Source organism: Anthonomus grandis, chromosome 8 (genome assembly GCF_022605725.1).
Source record: "Anthonomus grandis grandis chromosome 8, icAntGran1.3, whole genome shotgun sequence".
In the NCBI taxonomy this organism is placed as follows: Eukaryota; Metazoa; Arthropoda; class Insecta; order Coleoptera; family Curculionidae; genus Anthonomus; species Anthonomus grandis.
In genome coordinates this window covers 13,750,515-13,767,558 of record NC_065553.1, presented here as the reverse complement: position 1 = coordinate 13,767,558, position 17,044 = coordinate 13,750,515, and the positions used below count along the sequence as shown (strand labels likewise).

The 17,044-nt window shown below is 29.1% G+C and overlaps 2 protein-coding genes across 3 annotated transcripts in view; both read left to right on the top strand.

Moving 5' to 3' along the window:
* Positions 1-3,122: 3,122 nt before the first annotated feature.
* LOC126739588 (protein trapped in endoderm-1) overlaps positions 3,123-17,044 on the top strand; it is a 42,265-nt gene continuing 28,343 nt past the window's right edge. Inside the window, exon 1 of one of the 2 annotated variants that reach the window (XM_050445341.1) lies at positions 3,123-3,435. In XM_050445341.1, the coding sequence (XP_050301298.1) occupies positions 3,339-3,435 (97 nt within the window). In that variant the 5' untranslated portion in view covers positions 3,123-3,338. Of the gene's footprint in view, positions 3,436-3,493; positions 3,558-17,044 lie in introns of those variants that run through there. The other variant, XM_050445342.1, reaches the window with a different exon arrangement.
* Positions 9,427-12,167, top strand: LOC126739589 (uncharacterized). The gene is made up of 2 exons (XM_050445343.1): positions 9,427-9,810; positions 12,091-12,167. The coding sequence occupies exons 1-2, from the start codon at positions 9,457-9,459 to the stop codon at positions 12,094-12,096; spliced, it is 360 nt and encodes a 119-aa protein (XP_050301300.1). The 5' UTR covers positions 9,427-9,456; the 3' UTR covers positions 12,097-12,167.

Here is a 17,044-nt window from a genome sequence, read left to right as displayed (position 1 = left end):
AAAAAAATTATATTTGTGAGAAAATTCTCTACGGAGGGGTATACCCGAAAAATTAAAAATTCCAAACTTTGGAGGTCGACGAGAGTCTCGGCTTCTATGTACACTATCAGTAAAATTCAAACGGCTTTGACTTAGTTTTGTCCTTCAAAATTCACTGAGACCATCTGCAATCTTCTATCTCTCATATTAGCCTTGATCTTGGATCTTTAGAGCCCATTTTTGGGCGAGGTCAAAAGATGACTTTTTCCGAATTTTCAAAGTGCTCTCATTCTCTTAGTTCTGCTTAAACCCCATTATAACCCGGTGTTCTCGTGATGTAGATTATGGAAGCAAGCCGCTAGTATAGTTACTTTGAATCCGAAAAAATCAATTTTTGGAGAAAAAATTCGATACGGAGGAATATACCCAAAAAATGAAAAGTTCCAAACATTAGAGGTCGATATCTCGGCTTCTATAAGCACTATCGGTAAAATTCCAACAGTTTTGATCTAATTTTGTCCTTGTGAATCCAACAAGACCATCCGCAAAGTCGTAGCTCTTATATTAGCCGAGATCTATTATAAAAACTGTTTTTCTTAGAGCCACAATCCAGATCAGTAAACTATAATAATAAATAATATTTTATTATTTAGTGACTAAATAAATTTAGGATGCGCGGAATCCCTTTGGAGCAACTTGAATGTTCTGAAAATATATAGTTTTTAATAATTTATATTTTTAGACTCACAATGACCTCTTTAACATCTTATTCACTTTTTAGCTAAATTTTTATTAATTTTAGGAAAATTACCGCGCGATCCTTGTCCTTCAAAGATCCATTAATCTAATTTTCCCAATATTTGAGGATAGGAACCTGAAATTGAAAACGGGTTTCTCTGACATCTTGGATGGTATTTGGCTACTTTTTTATAATGAAAAGGTCATATCATTCCATTTAATTTTTTTTTTGAATATTTTAGGATTTTGGGTCAAAACTAGCCCCCTGACGAATTCTACTAAATTAACTATACAGGGTGAGTTTTTTAAAGTGTTACAATGCGATATGTCAAAAACGGCTGCAAATTTTTTTTTGACATTTTGGTGACATTTCAAGTATACCGGGGGGCACTTTTTGTGATATTTTTGACATTTGTCCCTTCACCCCCCTAAGAGGGGGGAGGGTCACTTCCTTATTTTAAATGGAATGACGTATTTTTTATTCTTAAATACGAATCTACATAAAATATGAAGTCTGTTTACAAAAAATTTTTAAAATTGCTCTGCTGGTTACGGAATTATGATCAAAAATGTTTTGATTAAATTTAAAAATAATTCGAATATTTTACCATAATAACAGCCGGTTGCCATGGAAATCCTACTGTTTATTTTACTAGTATGGATGGAAATGAAAATCCTAGTAACAGTAGGATTTCCATGGCAACATAACAGGCAGTGTCACATAAAAATTTTGACGTGTTATTAACAAGTAAATTGTGTTTAAAAAGAACAAAATGGAAGCGAATTTCAGTGTAGAAGTAGATATGTTGTTAATTTTGGGGGAGTGCAGAAAAAATTATAGGGAGGCTGCAGTAGTGTGGGCCGAGAGGTTTCCGGATATTCCAAAATCTCATATGGCCTTTAAGAGACTGGAGACCAGAAGTCGTATGACTGGTAGTCTAAAAAGTAAACGACGAAATTGGATTAAAACGCAAACAGATGAAAATAAGGCAGTTGCTGTATTAGGAGCAGTAGCTATTGATCCTCAAATCAGTACCAGGCGGCTTGCTTTAGATGCTGGAATTAGTCAATCATCAATTATAACAATTCTGCACCGGTACAAGTTTCATCCTTACCACTTTACACTTCATCAAGAGCTTTACGGACATGATTTTGAGAATCGCATTAATTGTTGCACTTGGATTTCAACAAAAATGCGTGAAAATAACCATTTTTTGAGAAACGTAATTTTTTCTGATGAGGCTTCTTTTAATAATTGCGGGCAGGTAAGATTTAACTTATTTAAATTAGAACATATTCAAGTTTTGGTTGTTTGTTTTTCTAAAAGGTTAACAGGCACAACATGCATTACTGGGCAGCAAATAATCCTCACTGGATGAGAACTGTACCAAATCAACATCCCTGTTCTGTAAACGTATGGTGTGGTATTTTCAAGGATAGAGTTATTGGTCCGCATTTTTTCCAAGGTCATTTAAATGGACAGGTCTACACAGATTTTTTAAGAAATCAGTTACCTCGTCTACTAAACAAAATTTAAATCCTAATGTATGGTTTCAGCAGGACGGAGCTCCACCCCATTATGCCATACAGGCCCGTACTTATTTAAATGAGATTTTTGAAAATTGATTGGTGGATTGGTCGAGGTGGTCCTGTCAACTGGCCTGCTCGTTCGCCGGATTTGACCCCCCTTGACTTTTTTTATGGGGATTTATAAAAGACAAAGTAATGGCTAGTGCACCTACAACTCCAGAGGAAATGAAGAACAGGATTTGTTTTGCTTGTTCATTAGTGACACCAGCAATGTTACAGCGGGTACGAAACTCATGTCAAGAAAGGATAAGAAAGTGTTTGGAAGTCGAACCTACATGCTGTACCTAACTTGTACCTACATGCATAGTAATAATGGAAATGACTAATGAGTGACTTTCAAGAAGTTCCCCCAAATTCTGTTGAGGCCTTAAAATTGAAAAAGATCGTATGCAAAAAAATAAACAGAAACATATACCTAAAAATGGAATGGGATAAAAAGAGGAGAGGGAAATATCCATTTTAAATTCTATCTTTGTATATAATATTAAAAAAAAAAACATTTTTTAAATTTTATTATGAAATATTAATTTGCACATTAATATTCATAGTTCAGTTATTCATAGTTTTTTAATTAGTTTAGAAAGAGAAAATGTATACGTTGAACAAATGCCGCTTAAATTTTGCTTTAAATGCATTCTCGGACATCGCAAATTCTATAATATTTTTTATTATATTTTTATTTAATTTTAATATATATTCTATAATATTCATTAAAATTGTAATGGGAAAACCTAACTTTTGGGGATAATCAATCAATTTCATCCCCTCTCTATAACAGTCCCGCCAAAACTCAGACGCAAGTTGGGACAAGACAATTAGTCAGTCAGTACCCCACAATCGGTCTGGGTAAGTAACGACGGATCGACAAACGCTATTCATAGAACGCCGGTCGCGACGCGCCGGTGTCAAAGTTCGAATGATCGAAGAAAACGATATTGTGAATAACAATAATAAACTAATAATAGGTATATTGTTTATTTATTAGTTTGGCCAATGAGTTTGTGACGTTTTTTCAAAAAAAAAAACCCAGGATGTATGAAGGAATTGAAGGTGTCGTGAAGTATCCCCGGGAGGCGACGATTTTTGCCGCTTTTTGTGCTATAGTTTTTTGTGTTTTTGGCGTTTTAGGTAAGAATAGTACTATATTTTGTAAAAAAAAAACAGGTTTTAATTAATTTTTGTTATCAGATGATAATTAATTCAAGAAAACCCAGAAAAGCGATCAATGTGCGCTCTTATTAACAGGAAAAGTATGTAATATTTTCTTTTAATAGTAAAAAAAAATATTTTTAAATTCTAAGAGCCTATTATCTCGAATGAAGGTATGTACATATATTTTACTCCTATCCCTAACGGCACTAAACATTCTTGGGGATATATCACCATATGTAAAAATATTTTACGGATCTCAGGAAAAGTTTAGCATGTAGATTACAGAGTGTTTCAGAATAAGATGCTAATTATAAATAGGGAGTAAATCTTTATATAAATCTAAAAAGAAAAAATCAAATAAACTTACATGTTCTCTTGAGCTACAAGGTGTTTAAGAAAAAAATAAGTTAAAAATTTGTTACATATTTTTATGCAAGTTTTGAAGGTTTATAAGTATAGAAGAATAAGATTACGTGAAGAAGAATAGGATGAAATAACATTTTTCGAAAAATATTATGTTTTCTGCTGGTTTTTTTCTAAAAATTAAAATATTTTTAAAATTCTTACTAAATTTAGTACAAATTTGGTTTCTGTCCTTTTTCGTAGGACATGTAGTAGAAGACCGTACGTAGTAGTAAGACCGTAGAAGAAGATAAGGCAATAAATTATAAATTAATTACCTCAAAAATTCAAGTAAAAAACAGTATAATTAAAATCACAGTAAAAAGTGGGGTGCGCGATATATTAAATATGACAATTATTCTATTGGCAACTGTCTATGAGAGAAGAGTTATGAAAATGAAGTAAAATGAACCCCACACTTTTTGTTTTGATTTGAATTATTCTGTTAATAACTTAAATTTTATTATGATTTTTATTTGAGGTAATTAATTATGATTGATTGCCCGACCTTTTACTACTGTAATAAGAACTCTTTGTAATTAAAAATTATTTTCTACTTTTTACTTCGAAAAGCACTAAAAGCGTGTTTTTGTATTTTTTTTAAACGTAAATATTATTGGTTACAGCTTGATACTTAAAATTTTTAATTTTTGTAATTTTTGTTATAGATAATAATAATAATAATAATAATAATGTCTTTATTAAAATTTACAATTGGTAAATTCTAAATGGCGAAGTTGAAGCTTACTTCCTAGCTTAACCATACAAATCAGCTTGAGTTTAGATATTACAAAGAATTTCAAAATGTGTCTTAAATAATTGCATAGTTACAAAATATTAAGTTCGAACTGCCTATATGCACAACCGATTAACATTACAACGTTTGATAACCACACAGACTTATGAAATTTATAATAAGTTAAAGAATAGATATTTAGCAACACTCTAGGCTAACAGAGATCAGTAATATAACTGCTTATTTTTCGCCTAAATATAGAAGGTGAAATATATTTTAACTCAGGAGAAATTTTATTATATTGCAGATGAATACAGTAACTAAAGCTCCTCTCAAATAAAACGGTTTTATGAAGAGGAGGTGTAATAAAATGCTTATTTCTTAAGTCCAAAACATGAGCGTCATATCTAAACTTAATTTTCTGATAAAGGTAATTAGGACATTTTTTAAAGACAATTTTATTAAAGAGAACAAGACTATGTAGTAACCTCCTTTCACTCATATTTAGCCATCTCATCAAGCGTAACTCACTACTCACACCTCTATCAAATTTTCTCATTCTATTAATTTAATTATCCTTACACAACAATTTTGAATGTACTGTATTCTTTTTATATCACTTATCAAAAGGCAGGGGCCATACAAAACATCACAGTAAGTGAAATGGGACAATACAAGACTGTCACATAAAACTTTTTTTAGTTCCTTATTAAGGAGCTGCCTCTGACTATAAAGTAGCTTAAGGTTAATAAAAGCTTTCTTAATACATTGATCAATGTGCTCAGTGAACCTCAACTTAACATCTAATAAAACTCCAAGATTCCTAGCCACATTACTACAATTTATTAGTTGACCATTCAATTTAATCTGAACAAATTTCTCATATGTGTCTCTGGAATGCAACCTACCAAAAAGAAGAACCTTACATTTACTTGGGTTTAAACTCAAACAATGATTTTCCAATGCCTTTGCTAGCATGTTAAGGTCGTAAGATACCTTATCATTAGCTTCTAAGATTTTGTTAGGAGGAAAAGAGAAATAAACCTGTGTATCGTCGGCATATAGATGGACTTTTGAATATTTGAGACTCTTACACAATTGAGACGTATACAGGGTAAAGAATAGAGGACCAAGAATAGACCCTTGTGGTACTCCGCAAGAGAGATCCATAGTCGAGGATTGCTTCCCATTGAGCTTCACTATCTGAGTTCGACCGGTCAAATATTGCCAAACTAGAGAGCGAGCACTCTCCCCAAAACCTAAGAATTTTAGTATAGCCAGTAATAGTAGGTGATTTAACTTATCAAAGGCCTTGGAGTAATCAACTAGAGTCAAGACTGTTAACTCATTACAATCAGCTGACTGTATAATATCGTCAGTTACTTTTAGAAGAGCAGTAGAGCAGCTGAAGTCTTTTCGAAATCCGGACTGAATAACCGGCAAGATATCAAATCTGTTTACGTATGTTCTGATTTGGCTTTCCAATACCCTCTCTAAAACTTTTGAGATGACAGGGAGAATTCTAATAGGCTTAAGGTCGGATAATTCAGTTGGAGAAGGGACTTTTGGAATAGGGATAAGGTATGAGGACTTCCAAGAATCGGGAAAAGTTGAAGATTCAATACAACAATTAACAAGATGCACTAGAAATGGAAGAATATATGGACAGCAGTGGAGCAGCATCGACAAGCCTATACCATCTATCCCAATGGCCTCAGATTTCATTGATAATAAAGTAGATTTAACTTCTTCAAGCGTTGCTAGCTGAAACTCGAAGTTTCCTACCCCTTCCTTAACATTTAGTAGGTAATAAGACAACGTTTCTGGATTAGGCGCGTTGGAAGATGCAGCATTTATAAAAAAGGTATTTATGATTTCAGGGTCACCCAAGTGGTCAGGAATGGTGTTTTGAGGCTTGCAATGTATGTTCAGCTGACGTAGTACCTTCCAGTAATTTTTGGAGTCCCCCTTTTGTAAGGTGTTATTGAGATAGCACTTCTTCTCTATTTCAACAGCCGCTGTCACTTGGTTCCGAAGTTGGCGATAGTATTCCCAATTTAATTCAGTTTTTTGTCTTTTGTACTTGGACAAGGCCCCATTTCTAAGATAAATAAGATGTTTGATATTATCTGTGATCCAAGGACTCCTTCCTTTAGTAATTCTGGCCGTTTTAATTATCCGATGCTTTTTTCTACCCGTGTTTCTACCCGTGGCATACAGTGTGTAAAGTATAGATATTTTTTGGAAAATATAATATTTGCCGCTGTTTTTTTCTATAAAAAGAAATTCATTTTTAAATACTCCATTTATTTTCTTAATTTATTTTTATTTCGACTTGCAATTTTGCGTAAAAAAAAATAAAAACGTCTAGGAAATATTATTATTTACACCCTGTACATCACACTGGTTAAAATTTGAAATATTTTACATTAAAAAATTGATATCGATGTTTAAAGGGCCTGTACTAAATTTTATAATATTATCGAAGAAATTATAAAAATTAATAAAAAAAACCTGTACTTAACACCCAGTCTAAAACTATTCTTCTTAAAATCGCCTAGGGATTAGTATCTTCATATGAAACACCTTGTACATGCCTAAATAATTAATATATAAAATAACTAAAATTAATATTTCAATATACCTTTAGATACTTTTATAAAAAAGAAACAATTTGAACAAGTAAATAAACTCAATTAGTCCTAAAATAAATCGAGATTTTATAGAGACATTTTCCACTTTATAAAAAAATACTTCAATACATAATATTTAATATTTTCATCAACTAAAAATTAAATAAAACTCTTTATAAAGTCTTCTAATTTCAAAATTTAAATAACTTGTTGACAGCTACTTTTATGTTTATTTTGTATATTTCTTTAATGCAAGTAAAAAATCATTAAATTTTTTTCAAGGCTCAAAGGACCTAAATGTTGTGTTATTTTCGAATTTTACCTTTTTTTATATTTATAATTGATATTAAATAGAAAAATTTAGTGATATTTAATATTAAGTGCAAAAATTATCACAGTAATAAAAAAATGACCTAAAAACCAACTTAGGTATCTATATTTAATGTATATTAAAAAAATGCAGATATATTTTTATACCGAATTTTCAACTTATATTTTCATTTCAACTTATAGTTTATTATTTTTAAAAAGTAAAATAAAACAAAAAATCGTTTTTTCTTGTTTTTTTATAATTTTTTTAAAAAATAGCTTAATTTTTATGCTGAATTTCTAATAAACGAAATAAATATTAATTTTTTTTGTAATTTAAAGAAATTATTTATAATCCCCGAACATAACAACTTTTCTACGCCTTTTAGTGGATTTTTTATTACTTTCTTTTTGATAAATATTCTAATTTCGAATGTAATATTAATATTAAATTACAATAAATTTTTATTTATAATTTTTTTCGTAATTATTATATTTAGATAATAATAAGGTAAAAATGTATTTTTTTATTTAGAAAGCTTCTATTTTCTATTATTTTCAAAGTGTTTCATTTCTTTAATTATGCTCTTTAAGAGATGTAGTGTTCTTTTATAAAAATATTTACCGTATCTCAATATATTCATTATTTCGATATATGCAGAGTGTTTCAGAATAAGATGCTAATCCTTAAGCGAATAAATCCTTAGGTGATTTTCAGAAAAAAAATCAAATAAATCTATAACTTATACAGACCCTTTAAGCATCAATCGCAATTCCTTGATATGAATCATATATAATAAGCAATTGATATGAAAATACCCAAACAATTCATGCTAATTAACGTTTTTATAAGTTATCTATATTTTACTGTAATTTGATCTTAAAGGTATACTCGAAATTAAAATATTTATTTAGGAGAGTTGCATTCTTTGCGAGAAACAATTACTACAAATTTTAAATCCAACACCTCTTATATCGCATTTTTCAAGTACATTCAACAATATTATATGAAACGGTGTCAATTGCCTTCGACAAGTCTAGGAATACCGCAATGCAGCTCTACTATTTATCAAGGTGCTTAGCCAACCACCTCAATCATGGAATCTATGATGCTCAGTCTAGTAGTAAAACCAATTTTAAGGGATAAATTATATTTTTTTAACTTTTTTCAAAAATTTCACCACCAAGATTTTTTTTGTCCTTTTGATTGCAATTTATCCTCTGTACTGTATAAAATAATAATTTGTAAAATTTAAACATAAGGTAATTAACGAGCAAAACATCCAAATATTTGCAAATGTGCTTTAAAAATAAAAACCACATAAAAACGAAATAAAAAATATAAATCGCTTTAAGCTTATTGGTTTTTTATGTGAAATTTTTTGTATAGGATCAATTATTTTTGTTCTACACATTTCAACCTACACAGAGATCAACCTCGGGACACTCACAATTTAAAATTAGGTTTAATCCAGGAATTGATCCAGAAACAAACAAGTTTTTTTACATTCATATAAATGTCCGTCGTTGACTGTTTAATAATCTTCAATTTTAAATTATGATATTTTTACAAATTATTTTATGTAGGTTATAGACATCATTTAATTTAAGTATCCTGAGGATAACCTTCATGTAGGTCAAAACGTTGACAGCAACAAAAATATGATCGTCTTAAAAATTATTTTCGTTGACCTAAAAAACCAGAAAACTTACTCCTATAAACTGTTGAATTAAAAAAGTCCTGGTCAAGCCTAAAAATAAAAATGTAAGTCTAAAAATGTTTGATTTAAATCTATTTATTGGTTTTATTTGAAGAAACAAACTGTAACTGTATAAAAAAATATGTACATTCTGATACCCTATTTTACCCCATTAAAACCTATAATACTGGGGTTGTTTTCGGAATATTTAGATAGAATGAATGAGAGTTTTGGATTTGAAAATGCTAGTCAAGCTAAACTCATCCGCCACTACCAGACGAACCTTTTTGCACAGAAGAATCTGCTGCTAAAAATATGGTTTCTTCAACAATCTTTATTGTTCGGTTTAACCCCGAAATTCATTAATCTGAAGTGTAAAATAAGAACGAATTCATCAAAAACTGCCGTAAACGTCGCCAGAACAACTAGGTTGAAGGAAGAAGTGAAGTGCGATTATAGAACTTTAAACAAGGTGAACTCTTTAGTAAAATACCTCTATTTCACGTTAAACTCATTTCTAAATCACTTGGAATTTAGTACTTTAGACTGTTTATTCAGGGATAAATTAGAGGTTAGTTTTAGAAACACTATTAATAAATTAAACAATAAGTTGAACCGTCTTAAAGCCACCGTTAGGTCTAGGGAATATCAAATAAAATTAGGCCATTGTCATTTTCAGTTTCATAAAAAAAATTTAAATTTGTCTGATGTTTTTTTTCCCTCTGGCGAAAAAAGTAAAGAAAAAAGCTTAAACCTTAACCTTAAGTTTAATCTTTATAATAAGGTGGACACCCAAACACGAGAGACTTTAGCTGTTGAGGCTAAGAGTGTTTTGCAGACGACTGATATAAGAAATAAGAACATCTTACGCGCTAAAATAATAAACTTTTTAAATTCTACATGTGGCTCGAACAGCTTAAACAATAACATCAATAAAAAGAACCTAATTTCGCGAAAAAATAAAATAAAGTGTAACGATTTCATATTGTCAAAAGCAGACAAGGGTAATTGCTTGGTAATTTTAAACAGACTGATTATATTCAAAAGATATTGGATTTTCTGGACTCGGGGGATTTCATTACAGTTAATAGAAACCCCACCAATTCGTATTTTATGAAAGTTAAGCAAACATTGGACAGATGTAGCTTAACTCTCGATTTCTTTAACACTAAAAAAGAAAAACTGTATCCTATGTATCCTAGAACTTCGATTCTTTATGGTCTCCCCAAAATCCATAAGACCAATTTTCCCATAAGTCCAGTTGTTTCCTTTGTTAACTCCCCATGCTATAATCTTTCCTCTTGGTTGAATAACGTTCTCAGGGAGGTGACCAACTTTAAGAGTATTTATTCGACTAAGAATTCTATTGATCTAACCAACAGTTTGAAAAATCTTATTATCCCTCATGGATCTAAACTTATTTCCTTAGATGTAAAAAATCTTTTTCCCAGCATCCCTCCCAAAGCTTGTTTAAAGTTAGTGAGAATTCTCCTATTAAAAAACATCTCTTAGTCGTATAATCATTGAGGGTCTTTTAGACTTACTCGATATAGTGATCAACCAAAATTTTTTCCAGTTTGACAATAAAATTTTCAGGCAGGTCTCAGGTTTGGCTATGGGTTCTTGTCTTTCCCCTCTACTAAGCAAGATTTTCATGAGTCATCTAGAAAGAGAAATAGTTGAGGGTAGGTTTAGAGATTGCCTCACGGTATATAAGAGGTATGTGGATGACATTTTTATATTCTGGAATGGCAGGGAGGAAGACCTACCAAATTTTCTTAGTTTCGTTCAACTGCAACAATAAACTTATTTTTGAAATATATCATAAGCCCACTACTACCGATAATGTAATTCAGTAGTCTTCAAATTCTCCCTACTCATTTAATTCATTTTTCTATAGATTGTTTAATATCCCCTTGTCAAAAGAAGCTTTCGCTAAAGAATTGAATATTATAAAGCATATTGCTCTCAACAACGGACTTCCCCTTCATTTAATAGACAAAATTTATTACAAATTTTTAAATAAATATAAATTGACCTACAATATTGTTCATAATAACGACTCGCTAAGTTCCTTTCCGTAAATTTAGTAAGATTCTTTAAATCCCTAAATGTAAAAATCACGTTTAAGACAGTCAATAATTTAAAGAACCAATTGGTCAGTACAGTGGACAAAGTAAACATCCTTTCTAAATCGGGAGTTTACTCTTTAAAATGTGACGATTGCAACGCAGTATACATTGGCCAGTATGGAACAAAAATCTCTACACGCGTTAAAGAACACGTAGCGCTTTTTGAAAAATTTTAAAATACCAATGTCAGTGATACCAAATCAGCGTTTGCTAACCATTTGCTGGCCTCTACTCATAATTTTTCTTCGGAGGTGGGAGCTGAAATATGCTTCATGAAGGTAAGAAGCTTGACCTTCTGGAGAAAATGGAAATTACAAAAGCTAAAAAGAGTCCTGTGCTCGTGTGTGTGAATAACGTGTTTACTTTTGAACCTAATTTAATTTTCAACAATTTAATTTAACTAAGTATCTTTTAACATTTTCCTTTTAGTCACTTTCTTCAACTTACATTGGCTAACGTATTAAGTTGTTTTAGCATTAGGTCCGTATAGTCGATAGGTTTTACACTTATACGTCTAACCTTGTGGTACCGGGTTCCATTCTCGATGAGTCTATATGTTGTTGCGTTCGACTTTTTAATTTTTTTATTTTTTGCTGTGTACAATTATAACCTTAAAATTATTGCTTATTTATGTACTGTGAAGTGTGTGGATGGCTTTTAAGGTTTTTTATTGTTTTATGTAAGTTTTTAATTTTGTTTTAGTAATATTTTTATTTTAGACCTGATGATGCTCTAACTAGAGCGAAACACGTGTAGCCTGTTTTATTACATGTTGTGAGACCGAGACTTTGTGTTTTTCTTTGTTTTTCGTCAATTTTGTATGTTGGTCTGTTAGAGAATAATGGATGAGATTTTTGGATAGAATATTTCAGGAATATCTATATTTTACTCTATTTATGGTAGTAATTTGGTTCAGTAGTGAATGCTTGTTTTTGCAGGATGTTTTGACAACAATTTTCAAATTTTAAGTTTAGAATTCGATTTAGCATCAAATATTTATAAACCATTCAAAAATTCAATAAATAATTATATTTAGTTACAAAAATATTGCAAAAAGTCTAATTTGGGCTACTCATTTAAAGGGGCTTACTGTTAGGTTCAATCCCTCTGTATATTATTGTATGGTTACCATGAAAATCTTTTAAGTAGCTTACTGCTTATTTATGCTCCTTAGCCTTTGATTTAATGATAAGAAAATAAGATAACCGCAGTAAAGTAGTATATAAGGTATACATTTTACATTACGTATGTAAACAAACATGTTACATTTTGAGTCAAGGTAAAAATCTGGCTTGAGATAAAGCGAGGTATTGCGGGAAAAAGATTAAATAATGAGATCAGAACTCTGGGAAAAACATACAAATATAGCCTCACGGTGATATACGTTTCATTCAGGTATATTTGGCATAATATTTCATAAGTGAACTTTATTTGTTATATAAATTTTGGATTTAGATAGTTACAGATAATATAATAATATATGCGAAGCAATGAAAGAGAGAAAGATTGTTTTTTCCAGTATTAAAAGCATTAATTAGTAGACTACATTTCTGTTTAATAATTTTTCTTAAGTAAAAAGAGTAATTAAATAATTTGTTTTAATGGAAAATAACATTTTGACATGGTTTTCTTTTGTGCATTATACCAGCAAAAAAATTTGAATTTTGATTGGAAAATAGTTTTTAAAGAGACATATTATATCGTTACTTGATATTTCCAGGTGTTGATTCTTTTAATCTATATAGAAATTTTCTCATGTAGAAATATCATAATTTACATTATCTTTGCACTATATATTTTCTTCTATTCTTCGCTTCATCTTCTTTTGTTCACTTCCTTTCAAAAGAGAATTTAAAATTAAAATTATTAAATAACTCGCAATTTGAAATAAAATAAAGTAACAAAACAAAATATTAAGAGAAAATTTCGCATGAAATGCAAAATCAAAAATAATGATAAACTCAAAAATTTCTCACAAACAAAAACGCAGTTATTTAAAATTGATCATTTAAAACAGACAAAAATGGACACACGGTGTGTGTTTTTTTACATAGGTAACTACATAAGCCTGTTAATTAATTTTTCTGGGACCAAAAATCAATAAACGTATGTCTATAAATTATTTGATGAGTTAAATTAATATTTATAATAAAAAATTTCCAAATCAAGTAAAAAAAACATTTGTTGAGAAATAAATTTTACTCCTTTAAACAGACATCGAACTTAATAAATTTTATTAATTTTTCTACGCTTAGCTTCTTCTTTCTTCATTCAATTTCTACCTTTAAAACGTTATTAGATATGCACCCTAAGAGTTAATTGTTTCCTTTAAATAAAATCTAGTTAAAAAACATCTTCCTCTACAAAAACAATAAAAATTTTGTTATTCAATTGCTTGTTTGTAAGGTTGCGTGTTTTCTTTGTCCTTTTTAATTTTTTCCTGTTCTTAGCCTAATATTTCTTGGTTCATATTCTACTTTTGTAACTTCATTTTATTTATTTCTTCTTTCTAACTTTTTTTAGGTATAGCAGCTATGTAGCTATTGCAATTGTTTTGGTTTTAATAGCTGGTTTAAGCTATGACAAAGCTAAAATAAAGATAATGTTTTTCAAGGCTTACATATAAATTCATTGACTCAATGGGCATAATTTGAAATGAATTCTTCAGACCGGTCTTTGGTAATAATTTTGTAAAATTAGATTAAGATATACACCCAATTAATTAGTGTGTAAAATTCTTTATTCAATTTTTAAGCTACTTTTTTAAAAATTTAAATGAAAACAAAATACAACCATGTCAGATTTAAAAAAAATACGTTAATTTTGTCTTGTAAGTTTTTAAAATTTTAAATAATAAAGCAGATATTTACGAAAAACTTTCACATAATTGGTCCTTCGAGCCAGATTTTCTGTATTTAAAAGGAAAGATCTGAACAAAAACATTAAATAATTTTATCGTATCTGTAAGATTTGCAATTAAATTTCAAGGTCTATTTGAAAAACGTGCATAAATAAATGAATATAAAAACTTTTTAATACAAAAAAAATACAAGCATGTCATAGATTTTCAAAAGATACGTTATTTTGCTTTCATATAGGTTTTCAAACATTTTCACATAATTGATCCATTAAGCAGGATTTTCTGTATTTAAAAACAAACAAGAAATCACAAAATTTTCTATTAAACTTAAAATAAAAACTCTTTAAAAAAAATTCTATAACCATGTTATAGAACTTAACTAGCTTCCAAAATTCAATCTAATTTAAAACTAGCGATATTTACAACAACTTTCACATAATTGGTCCTTCGAGCCAGAGCCTTTCTCTATTTAAAAACAAATCTCAACAAAAAAATAAATAATTTTATCATATTTGAGCTTATTTTATTTAAAATTCTTTAATAAATCTTAGAGTGTGACAGAAAATATACATGTAAGTAAATTAATATAATATAAAAAAAAAATAAAATCATGCCATAGATCTTAAAAAATACATTATTTTTAGCTTGTTAGTTTACGTAAATTTTAAATTACAAATTTTAATTAAATTTTAGGTTTTTTTTGAAAAAAGTTAATAATCAAATAAATATAATCCCCTTTTATTAAAAAAATAAACATGTTATAGATTTTGGAAAAGTACGTTATTTTGGTCTTTTGTAGGTTTTTAAACATTTTCACATAATTGATCCATTCAGTCTGATTTTCTAGATTTAAAAAAAGAGTTCACAAAATTCTATATTAATTTTGAAAGTCTATTTAACCTATTTGTAATTTAGATTTTTTAAAAAATAACGGAAATATTTACTAAAAACTTTAACATAATTGGTTGTTCGAACCTGATTTTCTGTATTTAAATCCAAAAATTTCAACAAAATACTAAAATAGTTATATTGTCTTTGGACTCATTTTATTTATCGTAAAATTCTCCAAATTTTAAGGTCTCTTTGAGAAAAGATTATAATTATTATTCTGCCATAGATTTTTAAAAAATACATTATTCTGGCCTCTTACAAGCTTTAAAACATTTTCACATAATTGTTCCATTGAGCAGGATTTTCTGTATTTAAAAAACAAACAAGAAATCACAAAATTTTCGAATAAACTTTATTTAAAAACTCTTTTTTTCGTCTCTTATGAGTATCCAAAATTCAATTTAATTTAAAACTAACGGAGATATTAACAAACAACTTTCACACAATTGGTCCTTCCAGCCGGATTTTTTGTATTTAAAATCCAGGGTAAAACTCTGTATTAAATTATAAGGTTTATTTGAAAAGTGTTTATACAGGGTGTTCAGTTGATCATGTTACAAACTTCTAGGGCAGATATTAAAGTCTTAAAGAAATGGGCCTTAATTTACCAAATACCCCCCTGATTCTGAGGCCCCTGGTAAATATTTTTTTTATTTAGTAGGTTCAAAAGAATAAACGTACTAACAATAACTTACCTCCCAAAATTGATTGCGGTAGCTAAAGTAGTTCCGGAGCTATTAAAAAAAAACTAGTTTTTAAAGGTTATTTTCAAAGAGCTCTAGCTCCCTGAGGAAGCTTTTCCGGACGCTTGTTTATATGAACTTTTGTTTTCCTTTTGACGTTTTCTATCTGCCCTAGAAGTTTGTAACATGATCAACGGAACACCCTGTATAAGTAAATTAATATATACACTTTTCTATTTTAAAAAAATTTCATCGATTTTTAAAAAATTGCGTTATTTTTGTCTACTGTAAGTTTTCAAAATTTTTAATACTGATTTTCACATTTCTAAATTTGACATAATTGGTCCATCCAGCCCTGATTTTTTGTATTTAAAAACAAAAAAAATTAAATAAGGTCAGAGGTGGTTGGGGTTAAAATACGGCAAATCCGTAAAAGATAAAAAGACATTGTATTTTACCTCAGGCAGTAGGTTTGTACATAAAATTTTGGCTGCCAATAATTGGCTGCTAACTTCACACCGGTAAATTATAAGGTCTATTTGAAAAGTGTTTATATAAGTAAATTAATATATACACTTTTTTATTTAAAAAAAAAATTTTCGATTTTTAAAAAATGCGTAATTTTTTCTATTGTAAGTTTTCAAAATTTTTAATACTAATTTTCACAATTTTAAATTTTACATAATTGGTCCATTGAGTCGGATTTTTTATATCTAAGAACAAACATCTCAACAGATATATAAAATAATTATATTGTATTTTGGATCATGTTCTTCAACGAAAAATGCTTTAATAAACCTTACAGTTTCCTAAAAAAAATATAAGTAAATTAAAATATTTTTTTTTAATAAAGAAAGTATGACCATGTCATAGATTTTCAAAAAGTACCTTATTTTTATTTCTTGTAAGTTTTCAACATTTTTAATATTAGCGTAGATATTTACGAAAAACTTGCACATAATTGGTCCTCCGAACCGCATTTTATTTATTTAAAACTAAATATTTCAAGAAGGAGTAATCATATCGTGTTTGGAGTCTATCATGCAAGTTCTTTAAGGAACATATTCAACCATCTAAGCCACTTCATCAACTTTAATTCATTTTTTTTTTTAATTTTTGGTTTTAGAAGTTTTATCGTCAAATTACCATGGCACTCTAATTTTCAAACATCAATGTCCTTAACCATTTTTCAAAATGCTAAGGGAGGCTCTTTTATTCGAAATTATATTTTTCATATTC

Bases quoted from the DNA above. Each gene is read 5' to 3' on its own strand.
- LOC126739589 (XM_050445343.1), top strand. From the start codon at position 9,457: ATGAATGAGAGTTTTGGATTTGAAAATGCTAGTCAAGCTAAACTCATC.